Source organism: Bufo gargarizans, chromosome 5 (assembly GCF_014858855.1).
Source record: "Bufo gargarizans isolate SCDJY-AF-19 chromosome 5, ASM1485885v1, whole genome shotgun sequence".
Taxonomy (NCBI): domain Eukaryota; kingdom Metazoa; phylum Chordata; class Amphibia; order Anura; family Bufonidae; genus Bufo; species Bufo gargarizans.
The window spans coordinates 293967785-293984397 of record NC_058084.1 but is presented as its reverse complement, the minus strand read 5'-3'; the positions used below and the strand labels follow the sequence as shown (position 1 = coordinate 293984397).

Below are 16613 nucleotides of genomic sequence, written 5' to 3'. Positions count from 1 at the left end.
ATTGCGGCATTAATAAGTCACATATGATAGTGTACTCCATATTTTTTATAATGTGTCTTTTTTAGAAAAGGGGTAGGGGTTAGTGGGAAGGGCAGAACTTATCATGGATAGCCATATTTACTATAATTTACTCCAGAAACTATAATTTTGAAATATTCTCTATGTATTGGTACAGTGCCAAGCGATTGGCGAAAGGCAAATGTGGTGCCCATATTGAAAAAAGGATCTAGGTCCTCCACAGGTAATTATAGACCAGTTAGTTTAACTTATGTTGTGGGAAAAATGTTTGAAGGATTCTTAAGGGACTATATATATGAGTATGTGACTATAAATAATATAAGTGATAACCAGCATGGGTTTACCAAGGACAGAAGTTGTCAGACTAAACTGATTTGTTTTTATGAGGAGGTGAGTAGTAGCCTGGACAGAGGGGTGCAGGGGCGGACTGGGGACTAAAGATGGCCCTGTAAAAACGGAGCAACATAATTAGGCAGGGAAAACAGAAGTAGGTAGGGCCAGCAATACCATAGTGCAGAGCAATATACCATCCCAGCTGAACCAAATACCAAAGTGCAGCACAAAATACTGCCACTTCTGCCATGGTATTCAACTGTATTGCTGTCTTGAGGACATCAATACAGTTGAATTCATGAGGGCACCTGTGGCTGCTGGTCCGGTGCAAAAGAGAGAATCAGTTTGTTTTGAATCCAGCTTGGGGCTATGAGGAGGGCTTGAGTGGCCCTCCTAGGCATTAGCCCACTAGGAAATTTCCCTGTAGGGTTGGAGGGGCGGCTGTGGATGTAGTGTTTCTCATAGACGTTTAATGGGTAAAGTAAGGTCTATAGGCTTGGAAAGTATAGTTTACAATTGGATTGAAAATTGGCCGAAGTACCGTGTCCAGAGAGTTGAGGTCAATGATTCCTATTCAGAATGGTCCCGGGATATAAGTGGTGTACCCCTAGGTTCAGTGCTGGTTCCTCTATTATTTCATTTATTTATTAATAATATTGAGGACAGGATTAATAGCACTATTTCTATTTTTGCAGATGACACTAAGCTATGTAGTACTGTACAGTCTATGGAAGATGTCCATAAACAACAAACTGACTTGAACACTCTGAGTGATTGGACATCAACTTGTCAAATGAGGTTCAATGTGGATAAATGTAAAGTTATGCATCTTGGTAGTAATAATCTCTGTGCAGGATATGTCCTAGGGGATATAACACTGGGAGAATCACTTATAGAAAAGGATTTGGGTGTCCATGTAGATCATAGATTGAATAAAAGCATACAATGTCAATCAGCTACTTCTAAGGCCTTAAAGGGCTTCTGTCAGCCCACTAAACCATTATTTTTTTTTGTTTACTAATAATCCCTATACTGCGAGCTCTGCATACATAAGTTAAATAATCATTTTCGTAGAATTTGATAAAAAGCTATTTTAAAAATATGTAAATTACCTTGCTACCAGCAAGTAGGGCGGCTACTTGCTGGTAGCAGCCGCATCCTTCGATCCTAATGACTCCCCCTCCGCATTGTGATTGACAGGGCCAGGGAACGGAATCGTAAGATCAGTGCGCAATCAAAATCCGGCGCCTGCGCCGCGGCCGTACCTATCTTCAATCTGCGCAGGCGCACTGAGAGGCGGCTGCTCCATCCTCAATGCGCCTGCGCCGATGACGTCACATCTACACCTGGCGCAGGCGCATTGAGGATGGAGCGGCCGCCTCTCAGTGCGCCTGCGCAGATTGAAGATAGGTACGGCCGCGGCGCAGGCGCCGGATTTTGATTGCGCACTGATCTTACGATTCCGTTCCCTGGCCCTGTCAATCACAATGCGGAGGGGGCGTCATTAGGATCGGAGGATGCGGCTGCTACCAGCAAGTAGCCGCCCTACTTGCTGGTAGCAAGGTAATTTACATATTTTAAAAATAGCTTTTTATCAAATTCTACTGAACGAAAATGATTATTTAACTTATGTATGCAGAGCTCGCAGTATGGGGATTATTAGTAAACAAAAAAAAAAAAAACTGTTTAGTGGGCCCTTTAACGAGGCATGGACTCATGGGGCAGGGATGTAATATTACCACTTTACAAAGTGTTGATGTGGCCTCATCTGGAATATGCAGTTCAGTTCTGGGTACCAGTCCATAGAAAGGACGCTATGCAGCTGTACAAAGTACAAAGGAGAGCGACAAAACTGATAAGGGGCATGGAGGGTCTTAGTTATAAAGAAAAAGTCAAATAATTCAATTGATTTAGTCTTGAGAAGAGATGTCTAAGGAGGGACATGATTAACCTACACAAGTAAATAAATGGACCATACAAAAAATATGGTGAAAAACTGTTCCATATAAAATGCCCTCAAAAGACAAGGGGCACTGCCTCTGGAGAAGAACAAGTTCAGCCTCCAGAAGCGTCAAAGCTTCTTTACTGTAAGAACTGTTAATCTGTGGAATAGACTTCCTCAGGACGTGGTCACAGCAGGAACAGTGGACGGTTTTAAAAATGGTTTAGATGAATTCTTAAAAGTAAACAGCATTAATGCTTATGAAAACATTCAATGCTGCAGCATTTGTGTGCGGTTCTGCTGAGATAACGCCATTGGAAAAACTAATTACAACTGGTGTGATATAACAGTTGCCCCCCAAACAATCTGATTGAGGTAGGTGTGTGATATACCTATAATATAATTTCTATATAGTGCATTTGTATAGTTCAGCATTTGTGTGCGGTTCTGCTGAGATACCGTAGCTATACAGCGGGACAAATGCCTTCGGAGCAACTAATTGCAACTGGTGTGATATATAAAACTGATTAAGGGTTTCTATATACCTGCTTCCACAAATACTGCTCTTCTCTAGGGACTTTGACACAGGGTAATTTTGAAAATGACAGGCAGAGGAAGAGGCAGGCCGTTCCACAGGGTTGGTAGTGGTTGGGCAGGTGCACAAGGCCGAATCCTAAGTGGGAAGTTGGAGAAGGTGTGTGCGATTACGTCAAAGGACGCACCAGAGTTGATTGAGTGGCTCACTTAGCCTTTTGCTTCTGTACCCTCCTCATCCTCTGTATCAGCACCTTCCTCACTCTATGCTGTGGGCACCCCCAAAGACACCACCACCACCACCACATAACCATAGCTTCTACACTCGAGTCAATTTCCAGACCTTACCGATGTGCAGCCATTCTTGGCATCGGATAAGGAAGAAGCGGTAGCAATGGCCGCTACCCAGTGGTCTGACGACAGTACCCAGATCAGCCCAAAGACGGTGGTCCCCGCTGTTGCTGCCTACTACAATATCTCTAATGTCAGTGGTTGTGAAGGTGACGATGATGACGTGTCGATGGATGTCATGTGGGTGCCCACAAGAGAGGAAGAGGAGGGGAGTTCAGAGGGAGAGACAGAGCAGTAGATAGGGAGGAGAAGCAGGCTGAACTCGCAGTGCACAGGAGGCAAAAAACAGACTGCAAATGTATCTGGAGCGAGCCATCCACCATGCACGGTCACATTTTGCACCGTGCATGGCTCCGCAGTGTGGGCTTTTTTTTTACATGTCAGCTGCTGATAATAGTGCTGACATCTGCAGCCTGTGCTGTCAACGCATAAGTCGTGGTAAGCCCAACACTCACCTAGGGACAAACGCCTTCACTGGCACCTGGCCTCCCATCACCGAGCCCAGTGGGAGGCCAGGTGCCACAAAGCCACACTTCTGGTGCTCCATGTCCTGCCTCTTCTCCTTCTTCTCCCATTTGTCCTCCACTCCACCTTCCACCGTGCTGACATCATGTTCATCTGGCACAAGGCAGGATTCCGTGGCCCAAATGTTCGAGTGAAAAAAATGACGCCAGATAATCCTCTTTCCCAATGGCTGACCGCTGGCTTTTCAGAACTGCTAGCTCGCCAACTACTGCCATATAAATTGGTGGACTCTGAGGCCTTTAGAAATTTTTTGACCATTGGCACACCACAATGGAAGGTCCCCGGAAAGAACTATTTCTCCCAGAAGGGCATTACTGAACTACAGTATATGGCCAAGTTCAGTGGCAAGTTAATATATCACTGGCACACAGTGTCGGTGCCAAGATACATCTGACCACAGACACATGGTCTAGCAAACACAGGGCAGGGAAGGTACATAACTTTTACTGCCCACTGGGTGAATCTTCTGACGACAGTCAAGCTTGTAACCCGTGGCACCCATGTGGATTTGGTGTTACCGCCATGGATTGCATGCAGGACTGCCTCTTCTCCTCCTCCTACTCCATCCTCCATCTCCTCCTCGGCTGACTCCTCCTTTTCCACTGCTACCACCTCTTCCGGTGCACCCCCCAAGCTCCCCAGAACCTATTTGACGTGCCAGGTGAGACTTTGCCATGCTGTGCTGCTGCTGTTGTGCCAGGAAGCCAAGAGCCACACCGGTCCTGCACTCCTTTCAGCTCTGCAGTCACAGGCCGATCAGTGGCTAACCCCGCTCAATTTGACAGTTGGTAAAGTGGTGTGCGACAACGGTGCATATCTGCTGAGTGCGCTGAAACAGGGCTAAATGACACACGTGCCGTGTATAGCACATGTCCTGAACGTAGTCGTGCAGAGATTTGTTGCCAAATACCCCGGGGTACAGGACGTCTTGCGGCAGGCCCAAATTTCTGGCCATTTTAAAAGATCTTACACAGCCATGTCTTACCTTGCTGATGTTCAGCAGCAACACCACTTGCTCGTCAGATGTCTGATTTGTGACTGCCTGATCCGCTGTAACTCCACCTTGTATATGCTTGATAGGCTTCTCCAGCACAAAAATGCCGTTAACAACTACATGTATGAACTCTGTTTTAGGACAGGTTCTGGTGAGCTTGGTTTTTTTACACTGCACCAATGGCTGCTCATGTGCGATGAATGCAAACTTTTGCGGCCATTTGATAAGATCACCAAACTGGTCAGTCGCAGCCAGGGCGCCATCAGTGACATCGTACCTTACGCCTTCTTTCTGGAGGGTGCATTGTGTCGTGTCATTGATCAAGCCATCGAGGAGCAGAAGCAGAAAGATGAGGTAGTCGCAATGCTGAATGAATTCCCAGGGGGGCTACTCCATCTGACACAAGTCAGCAGGAGTCTGAAGAGGAGTCAGAGGAGGATGGTGGCTGGGGGGTGGAGGAGGTGAAGCAAGAAGAGCAGGCTTTAAACTTTTCGTAGATCCCTTGGTGTTGTCCGAGGCTGGGGGGGTGAGACCGAGGGCGGCATTCTCCCGGGCGATGAGCAGCCGTGAGGCCGTTCCACCGCTTCCAATTTAGTGCAAATGGGGGCCTTCATGCTCCAGTGTTTGAAGAGGGACCCCATATAAAAAGGACCAGTACTTGGTGGCAATGTATTTAGATCCCCGGTTCAAACACAAAATGGAGAACATGTTACCAGCATCACAGTGGTCTGTCAGAATGCAGCATTTCCAGGCCTTGCTGCGAGAAATGCTGCATTCTGCTGTTGCAGGCACTGGCAGAGGAATTTCCACCCACAGATAAACTGTTGCGAGTAGCAATCCTATGTGTTGGTCACTTCAGATATGAGATCATTCTTGTAGCCAATCCATCGACATCCGCCCTCTGGATCCAGCCTCAGGGAACACCTAGACCGACAGGTGTCCGACTACATCGGGTTAACAGCCGATGTGGACCCTCTGAGAAGCGAGGAACCCCTGGACTACTGGGTGTGCAGGCTTGATCTGTGACCAGTGCAGGCACAATTTGCCATGGAACTCTTGGCTTGCCCCTCGTCGAGTGTCCTGTCCGAAAGGATGTTCAGCGCAGCAGTGGGGATCGAGACCAATAAGCGCACTCGCCTAGCTCACGACAGTGTGGACTAGCTTACATTAGTAAAAATGAGTCATGATCTCGGAAGAATTCAACACCTGTGACGACCACGTTTAATTGAATTTCCTCATGACAGCCCACAAATATTCCGCCACCACCCAGAACAAATGATGTTCCCTGTCTTACAGCGGCATAAAAGGCCTTTTCTGTCTGATGAACGCCTAATGTTTGGGACCTTGGAGGAATTCAACACTTGTGACCACACGTGTTATTGAATTTGAACTATTATCATTAGGTTTTAAAGAGGGGGGATTTCGTTAGCCATGTTTTTAATCCAATTTAATATTTTTTGTTCTTTTAAACATATGTATTTGATATCTATTTATACTGGCCTGCAGTAAAATTGATATCCAATGACCCTCTAATATACTTCCAGACACAAAATAATTACTTGTTCTTTTCTGTCTGGTGAATGCCTAATGTTTGGTTCCTGTACTCCAGTGGCCTACATTAAAATTTTTAGCCACTGACCACATATTGTACCTTGAGCCACATAATCACAATTTATTTTATGTCATGTGAATGCCTAATTTTTATAGACCGTACTCTCGTGGCTTAAAATAAACATTTTCTAGGCTTCAGCAGGTCAAATTTATGAGAATTTCCCTTTAAGATGCATAAAAATGGCCCCTGATTAAAATACATTTTTTTAATTTTTTTTTTTTTGCCATTGATCCCCCTCTGATATGTCACTGTCCATGTTGTGGGACAATTTGTCCACTTCTTGTAAGTATTTGGTGGCTGCAAATAAGACCTGAAGGTTTTTTATGTTCGCCTGCCATTAAAGTGAATGGTGCCCGCCACGAACTTGCGGTTCATGAACATTTAATTGCGTTCGTGAATCATCCCGGCCGATGTTCGTCTATCACTACTTATAATATCTCTTAAGCAGACATCAATGTAGTAGCACGCATACTTGACACACCCTACTTGAATAGAAACAAAATCCTGCTCCTTCTTAGCTAGTTCAATGCGGACTAGCGGCAGGTTGCGTAGTTTAATTGTATAAACCAGTTAAAAACTACAACTTCTCAGTCCGTTCAATATAAACAAGCTGCAAATTTAATGATGGATATGTTACACAGCACTGCAATTGGCTACAGTGTATTTCGCTTGTATTCACACAGTCAGTTTTATATGACTTCCCGATGTATGCAGCGGATACATAGTATGTAATAAATCTGCTTACCCCAGTTGTTATTGGAGCCGTGGGTATGTAGTCTTCTACTTGCAGCCTGCATATACTTCTTACGCTTCTTTCCAACCATCTGCATTCAATCTCCCGTATTGGTGCTGTCACCTGAGTATGATGTATACAGGTCTGAAGTCCAGGAAGGCTCAATGTAAGCAATGACTTGTGTTTCATTAGTTTTGATTAGAATGATGTCGTGCTACAAATGTTCATTCCCTCCAGTTTGTCTGCAGATCGACTATTTTTACAGTGTTTCAAAATAGTCTGCAGACAAACCGGAGGGAATGGACATTTGTAGCACACATTGAACTAGCTAAGAAGGAGTAGGATATTGACTGTTTCTATTCAAGTTAGGTGTGTCAAGTATGAGTGCTACTACATTGATGTCTGCTTAAGAGATAGTAACATAGTACATAAGGCCGAAAAAAGACATGTGTCCATCCAGTTCAGCCTGTTATCCCGCAAGTTGATCCAGAGGAAGGCAAAAAAACCCTGTGAGGTAGAAGCCAATTTTCTCCACTTTAGGGGACTATAAACTTCCTTCCCGACTCCAATCAGGCCATCAGAATAACTCCCTGGATCAACGACCCCTCTCTAGTAGCTATAGCCTGTAATATTATTAAGCTCCAGAAATACACTCCAGAAATACATCCAGGCTCCTCTTGAATTCCTTTATTGTACTCACCATCACCACCTCCTCAGGCAGAGAGTTCCATATTCTCACTGCTCTTACCGTAAAGAATCCTTTTCTATGTTTGTGTACAAACCTTCTTTCCTCCAGACGCAGAGGATGTCCCCTCGTCACAGTCACAGTCCTGGGGATAAATAGCTGATGGGATAGATCTCTGTACTGACCCCTGATATATTTATACATATTAATTAGATCTCCCCTCAGTCGTCTTTTTTCTAAAGTGAATAACCCTAATTTTGATAATCTTTCAGGGTACTGTAGTTGCCCCATTCCAGTTATTACTTTAGATGCCCTCCTCTGGACCTTCTCCAGCTCTGCTATGTCTGCCTTGTTTACAGGAGCCCAGAACTGTACACAGTACTCCATGTGTGGTCTGACTAGCGATTTGTAAAGTGGTAGGACTATGTTCTTATCACGGGAATCTATGCCCCTTCTGATGCAACCCATTATCTTGTTGGCCTTGGCAGCAGCTGCCTGACACTGGTTTTTGCAGCTTAGTTTGCTGTTTATTAAAATTCCTAGATCCTTTTCCATGTCAGTGTTACCGAGTGTTTTACCATTTAGTATGTACGGGTGACTTGCATTTTTCCTTCCCATGTGCATAACTTTACATTTATCAGTGTTAAACCCCATCTGCCACTTATCTGCCCAAGCCTCCAATCTATCCAGATCCCTCTGTAGTATTATACTGTCCTCATCAGTGTAAATTACTTTACACAGTTTAGTGTCATCTGCGAAAATTGATACTTTACTATGCAAGCCTTCAACAAGATCATTAATAAATATATTGAAGAGAATAGGGCCCAATATTGACCCCTGAGGTACCCCACTAGTGACAGTGACCCAATCTGAGTGTGTACCGTTAATAACCACCCTCTGTTTTCTATCACTGAGCCAGTTACTTACCCACATACAGATGTTTTCTCCCAGTCCGAGCATTCTCATTTTATATACTAACCTTTTATGTGGTACAGTGTCAAATGCTTTGGAGAAGTCCAGATATACGACATCCATTGATTCGCCGCTGTCAAGTCTAGAACTTACCTCCTCATAGAAACTGATTAAATTAGTCTGACATGACCGATCCCTCACAAAGCCATGCTGATATGGCGTTATTTGCTTATTTCTGTTTAGATGCTCTAATATAGCATCTCTCAGAAAACCTTCAAACAGTTTACCCACAACAGATGTTAAACTTACCGGCCTATAGTTTCCAGGCTCTGTTTTTGGCCCCTTTTTGAATATTGGCACCACATATGCCATGCGCCAATCCTGTGGGACATTCCCTGTCAGTATAGAGTCTGCAAATATCAGAAATAAGGGTCTGGCTATGACATTACTTAATTCCTTTAGGATACGGGGGTGTATGTCATCCGGTCCTGGCGATTTGTCTATTTTAATCTTTTTAAGTCGCTGATGTACTTCTTCCTGGGTCAGACAGGACACTTTTAATGGGGAATTTATTTTTGCATTCTGCATGTCATCTGACAATTTATTTTCCTCAGTGAATACATTGGAGAAAAAAATATTTAACAGCTTTGCTTTCTCCTCATCGCTCTCTGCGACTTCCCCCTCATTACTCTTTAAAGGGCCGACACCTTCAGATTTATACTTTTTAACATTTATATAATTGAAGAACATTTTAGGGTTAGTTTTACTCTCTTTGGCAATTAATCTCTCGGTCTCTAGTTTGGCCGCTTTTATTTGTTTTTTACATGTTCTATTTTTTTCCATATAGTTTTTCAGTGCTTCCGTGCTCCCCTCCTGTTTCAGTGAATGATATGCTTTCTTTTTGTCATTTATTGCTTTCTTAACAGTTCTATTTATCCACATTGGTTTCTTTTTGTTTCTTAACCTTTTATTACCATACGGTATGTACCTCTTACAATGAGATTTTAGGATGTTTTTAAAGATATCCCATTTTGTGGCTGTATTTTTATGTTTGAGGACTTTGTCCCAGTTAGTTTGGCCTATGACCTCTCTTAGTTGGCTAAATTTAGCTTTTTTGAAGTTTGGTATTTTTGTTCCTCCCTGTAGAAACGCTCTTTTGAATGATAATTGGAAGGTTATTACTTTGTGGTCACTATTTCCCAGGTGTCCCCCAACCTGCACGTCTGTTGTTCTGTCCGGCCTATTAGTTAATACTAAGTCCAGTATGGCCGTCCCTCTAGTCGGGTCCTGAACCAGTTGGGAGAGGTAATTGTCTTTGGTTATTGCCAAGAACCTGTTTCCTTTATGAGATATACAAGTTTCAGTTTCCCAGTCCATATCTGGGTAGTTGAAGTCCCCCATAATAACCACCTCATTATGATTTGCCGCCTCGTCTATCTCATTTAGTAATAGATTTTCTGTGGACTCTGGTATATTAGGTGGTTTATAGTAAACTCCTATTAGTAATTTATTGTTGTTTTTAGCTCCATGTATCTCTACCCACACTGACTCCACATGTTCATGTCCCTCACTTATATCTTCGCGGAGTGTGGGCTTTAGACCGGACTTTACATAAAGGCAGACCCCTCCCCCTCTCCGGTTTTGACGATCCTTTCTAAACAGACTGTAACCTTGTACATTAACCGCCCAGTCATAGCTATCATCCAGCCATGTCTCAGTTATTCCCACTATGTCATAGTTCTCCTCACACATCACTAATTCCAGATATTATAAGGAACACTGCCATTCTTTATACAAATGGTGCTTGAACTCCGCACCATATAGAGCAGTGATGGCGAACCTTTTATAGACCGAGTGCCCAAACTGTAACCCAAAACCCACTTATTTATCACAAAGTGCCAACACGGCAGTTTAACCTGAATACTACAGTCCAGTATAGCATATCTTCCACATACTGTATCATTTAGCTATAATAGCCTGCCTACATTCAGTGGGCTGCCTGTGCTGTTCATAGTGCGCCCTACACTGATGAATGACAGGAAAAGTCTAAGGCATATTGGTACACCATAGACTTTTTCCAGGGCACAGGTGCCCACAGATAGGGCTCTGAGTGCCGCCTCTGCCACCCGTGCCATAGCTTCACCACCACTGATTTAGAGGGACTGGATTTTAAAACTGGCCATCAGAGCGTTCTATTTTATTTAATCTTATTTCTTGCATTGTATATTTGTATGGTATGTGTTTTGATTAAAGTATCACAGTTGTTCTTTATGAATGTGATTTTTTATGAATGTTATTTTGTATGTTAAACTGGCCATTTATGTATTCTTACACATTAATGTTAATCTCTAATCTTTAAATCTCTAAGAGCCTACAATCTTCTGTTGAGTTGACACAGCCCTTTATAGAAAGTCCACAACTTTATTAACACTGGACTTTGAAATTCTTTGTGTGATTTTTGTTGACCACTAGTGTTGATCGCGAATATTCGAATTGCAAATTTTTATCGCAAATATAAGTACTTCGAAAATTTGAGAACATTTAGAATATAGTGATATATATTCATAATTTCGAATATTCAAGATTTTTTTATTACGATTTTTCTAATGCGAATTTTTATCGCAAATTATTTTTTAATTGCCGAGCAAAAACATGATTCCTCCCTGCTTCTTTTGTGCAAAAAAAGACCGCGCAGCTCAAACGCTTTCCATAGGAGCGTGGATGAATAAGGTAGGTATAAAATGATGCTCAGAATCGCATGCCCGAGCCGGGTTTCGTCTTCGCTTTCTTTCGTCGGGGTCTGCTCCTGACGAAGCAAGCAAATGCGAAATGCGAAACAAATATAGAGCAATTTAGCTAATATAGTGCTATATTTTTTTCTAATAGTTGAATTTTTATTCTAATCTGAACTTCAGATGAAAAAAAAATTACAACTATTAGACAAAGAAGATTATAGCACTGTATTAGCTAAATTGCTCTGCATTATTTTTTTCAGAAAATTTGCTGTATTGCTATATATTCTTGCATTAGAATATTACGAATATTTGAAAAAAACAAATATATTCGATATAGTGCTAAGGCTCATTGGCCCACAAGCAAGAAGCAGGGAGGTATCGTGTTTTTGCTCGGCAATTGAAAAATTTGTGATAAAAATTAGCATTATGAAAATTTGCATATATTACACGATCATTACCTTGTGAATTTTTTGAGTAAAAAAAATTGTATAATATAACGAATATTCAAATTCGCGAATATTCGCTAAATATGATACAAAATATTTGCAAAATATCGCAAATTCAAATATGACCCCTGCTGCTTATCACTATTGACCACCAGCTTAAAATAAATATGTCTGCAGTAGTGTTTCTAGACTATTGCTTTCAGTGTAATATTATTACATGCATTTCTTTTTTTTTTTTACAGTTAATACAGACCATAAGTGCAGTGGACAAGGATGAGCCACCAGGTGGACAAAAATTCTTCTTCAGTTTAGCATCAGTGAATCCAAACTTCACAGTCCAGGATAATGAAGGTATAGTTGTGGTTGTAATAAAATGATATGTAAAATATAGAATTACTACATGTTATGTACTATATTGTTTTGAAATTTTAAATTGCAGACAAGTACTGTTTAAGTCTATTATTTGGCATATATAACACATTGATAAGAATTAAAGATTTTAGGATTTACTGCAGCACCATTTAAATAAATGAGAAGTTTAAACCATAAATGAGAACTATAAATGAAAAAGAAACAATAATTTTAATCTTTATAAATGGTGACATAGATGGGGTAGTTATTTTGTCACACATCATATAATAATAGATATAGTAGTTAAACAGAATTATCAATAAAATTATCCTAAAATTAAATGGTTAATTGTTAATGGTTAATGTGGCTTGTTGCAAACATGCTGAAATACTGTAATGTCTATAAATTGTGTATGTCACTGTCTTTTTTTTTTTTTTAAAGCTCATAACAGGTTATTAGAGCAAAAAACATTACCACTCAAAGGAGGGGGAATGGGGAATGTCCAGCTCCAATTTAATTTCAACATCTAAAAAAATTGCCAATATTAGAAGTAACTGGTTCCTAAAGGTATTAAAAGTTCCTTCTGCCTCACTGGTTCTGCATCATTAATTATTTTATCCTTTAAATATCTGATAAGCATGTTGAACAATTAAAGTACAGTCAATCATTACAAAAACAATGATGGTGATTTCCATCAAGCCTTGACACTGTTTAATTGAAAAAAACCTGACAGAAAATGGCATTGTTTAGATTAAGTACTTTAAAACTTTTTAAACAACTTTGTGGTTAGAGATGGCCTTGCGGTTCGCTCGAGGGTCGTTTTGCGGCAAACTTTGCACGTTCGCGATTCGCGGAACATGCTAACATATGGTGATGTCCACCGGCGCCATATTCTTTTGCATTGAGCTAAACTTTGACCCATGAAACATCCATCAGGTGGGACAGGACAGCTAATTGAGACGTTTCAGCACATGGACACACCCCCACCCTATAACAGAACCCTATCTGGCAGCCATTTTACATTTTGTGTTTTGGCAGTGTAGGGAGAGGTTGCTTTTTGAAGCAGGGACACCAAAAGCTAGCTAATAGGGCCACAAAATTCATTTTAAGGACTGGTATAGGTGTGCTATCGATAGATCTGATATACTGAGGGGTGTAATATACTTATAATATACTTTCTAACATCGAAAGTATATTATAGTGCATTTTTATTATGCAGCAGTTGTGTGCAATTCTGCTGCAATACCAAAGCTATATAGAGGGACAAACGCTATTGGAATAACGAATTTCAACTGGTGTGATACCTGTTGCCCCAAAACTGATTGAGGGGTGTGATATACCTATAATATACTTTCTAACTATTGACACAGTGAGAGATTTGGTCTGGGAAAACAGGTATTTTCCTCCCAGCATGTGCTGCTGGGCAGATTTACAGCCAGGTGAGGTTTAAATGCCGATCTGGGTTTTGGCAGCACCTGGCTATCCTTAAATTGGCAGCTAGGCTCAGAAGCCAGGTCTCTGTGTTGGGATCTGGGAGCCTTGTGTCTGGATAAATTCCTGCTACCTGTTTGGCGTCAAAACAGGTTGGTGCTGCTGTCAGCAAGGACTCTTTGAGGCAGAATTGCCACATGGTGTGAATTACCACCAACATCACAAGGTGACTTTTTGTTTGAATATGACTGTTTGTTTTGTCACTTGCCTAAAGTATAAATAAAACAGTGAACTGTTTGATCCAAATAACTTTTTGTTGCCTCTATACTGCGTCCGCTAATCCTGTCTACCAGAGCGAGTCCCCACATAACATGGAAAGTATTTAGTGCATTTGTATTGTGTAGCAGGTGTGTGCGCAGCTATATAGAGGGACAAGCACTATTGGAACAAACATTTAGCAACGGGTGTGATATACTTGTTGCCCCCCCCAAAAAAAACTGATTGAGGGGTGCAATATACCTGCTTCCACCAAATAATGATTGAGGGGTTTGATATACCTGCTTCCACAAAATACTGATTGAGGGGTGCTAGATACCTGCTTACACCAAATAATAATTGAGGCCTACGATATACCTGCTTCCACAAAATACTGATTGAATGATTGAAGGGTGCTATATACATGCTTCCACCAAATATTGATTAAGGAATTCTATATACCTGCTTTAGCAAAATATATATTGAGGGGTACAATATACCTGCTTCCACAAAATACTGATTGAGGGGTGCGATATACCTGCTTCCAAAAAATATTGATTAAAGGATTCTATATACCTATCTCCACAAAATACTGATTGTGCGGTGCAATATACCTGCTTCCACCAAATATTGATTAAGGGTTTTATATACCTGCTTTCACAAAATAATGATTAAGGGGATTGATATACCTGCTTCCAACAAATCTTGATTGACGCCTGCAATACACCTGCCTCCACAAAATACTGATTAAGGAGTTTGATATACCTGCTTCCACCAAATATTGATTGAGGCCTGCAATACACCTGCTTCCACAAAATACTGATTAAGCGCCTCCGGACCGCCTAACGCAGGATCGCGGTCCGGAGATGGCAGTCTCAAGGAAGAGTCACGCGTCTACACGTCATATCGCACACAGGCGCGCGCGTTCACAGGATCGGCAGGTAAGCAAGTTGATCTACAGCCTGCCAGCGGCGATCGTTCGCTGGCAGGCTGTAGATGCAAATTTTTTAACCCCTAACAGGTATATTAGACACTGTTTTGATAACAGTGTCTAATATACCTGCTACCTGGTCCTCTGGTGGTCCCTTTTGCTTGGATCGACCACCAGAGGACATAGGCAGCTCTGTAATAAGTAGCACCAAGCACCACACTACAATACACCCCCCCTGTCACTTATTAACCCCTTATTAACCCCTGATCACCCCATATAGACTCCCTGATCACCCCCCTGTCATTGATCACCCCCCTGTAAGGCTCCATTCAGATGTCTGTATGTGTTTTGCGGATCCGCGGATCCACGGATCGAATCCGCAAAACACATATGGACTGAATGGAGCCTTACACATTGTGATTTCATACTACTTCTCACGCATTAGGGCCCCTAAAATGCCAGGGCAGTATAAATACCCCACAAGTGACCCCATTTTGGAAAGAAGACACCCCAAGGTATTCCGTGAGTGGCATGGCAAGTTCCTAGAATTTTTTGTCACAAGTTAGCGGAAAATGATGATTTTATTATAGGAACTCGCCATGCCCCTCATGGAATACCTTGGGGTGTCTTCTTTCCAAAATAGGGTCACTTGTGGGGTAGTTATACAGCCCTGGCATTATACAGCCCTGGCATTTTAGGGGCCTTAATGCGTGAGAAGTAGTTTGAAATCAAAATGTGTAAAAAATGCCCTGTGAAATCCTAAAGGTGCTCTTTGGAATGTGGGCCCCTTTGCCCACCTAGGCTGCAAAAAAGTATCACACATGTGGTATTGCCGTACTTAGGAGAAGTTGGGCAATGTGTTTTGGGGTGTCATTTTACATATACCCATGCTGCGTGAGAGAAATATCTCGGCAAAAGACAAAACATTTCCCATTTTTTTTATACAAAGTTGGCATTTGACCGAAATATTTCTCTCACCCAGCATGGGTATATGTAAAATGACACCTCAAAACACATTGCCCAACTTCTCCTGAGTACGGCGATACCACATGTGTGACACTTTTTTGCAGCCTAGGTGGGCAAAGGGGCCCACATTCCAAAGAGCACCTTTCGGATTTCACAGGGCATTTTTTACACAATTCTCACACATTAGGGCCCCTAAAATGCCAGGGCAGTATAACTACCCCACAAGTGATCCCATTTTGGAAAGAAGACACCCCAAGGTATTTAGTGATGGGCATAGTGAGTTCATGGAAGTTTTTATTTTTTGTCACAAGTTAGTGGAATATGAGACTTTGTAAGGAAAAAAAATCATCATTTTCCGCTAACTTGTGACAAAAATAAAAAGTTCTATGAACTCACTATGCCCATCAGTGAATACCTTAGGGTGTCTACTTTCCGAAATGGGGTCATTTGTGGGGTTTTTCTACTGTCTGGGCATTTTCGAACCTCAGGAAATATGACAGGTGCTCAGAATGTCAGAGCTGCTTCAAAAAGCGGAAATTCACATTTTTGTACCATAGTTTGTAAACGCTATAACTTTTACCCAAACCGTTTTTTTTTTTTACCCAAACATTTTTTTTTATCAAAGACATGTAGAACAATACATTTTGAGAAAAATTTATATATAGATATAAAAAAAAAAATACAACTAAAAGTGAATTTCGGTAAATTTCGATTAATAACAAAAAAAGTAAAAATGTCAGCAGCAATGAAATACCACCAAATGAAAGCTCTATTAGTGAGAAGAAAAGGAGGTAAAATTAATTTGTGTGGTAAGTTGCATGACCGAGCAATAAACGTTGAAAGTAGTGTAGTGCAGAAT

General features: G+C 41.7%; 1 protein-coding gene across 6 annotated transcripts in view; it reads left to right on the top strand.

The window, feature by feature from the left end:
• The window catches only part of LOC122938086 (cadherin-10-like), a 516432-nt gene that overhangs the window by 473855 nt on the left and 25964 nt on the right, over nt 1-16613 (top strand). For 4 of the 6 annotated variants that reach the window (XM_044293379.1, XM_044293378.1, XM_044293374.1 and 1 more), the window contains one exon: nt 12063-12171. In XM_044293379.1, the coding sequence (XP_044149314.1) occupies nt 12063-12171 (109 nt within the window). The remainder of the gene's footprint in view (nt 1-12062; nt 12172-16613) is intronic. The other 2 variants (XM_044293377.1, XM_044293375.1) reach the window with 1 other exon arrangement.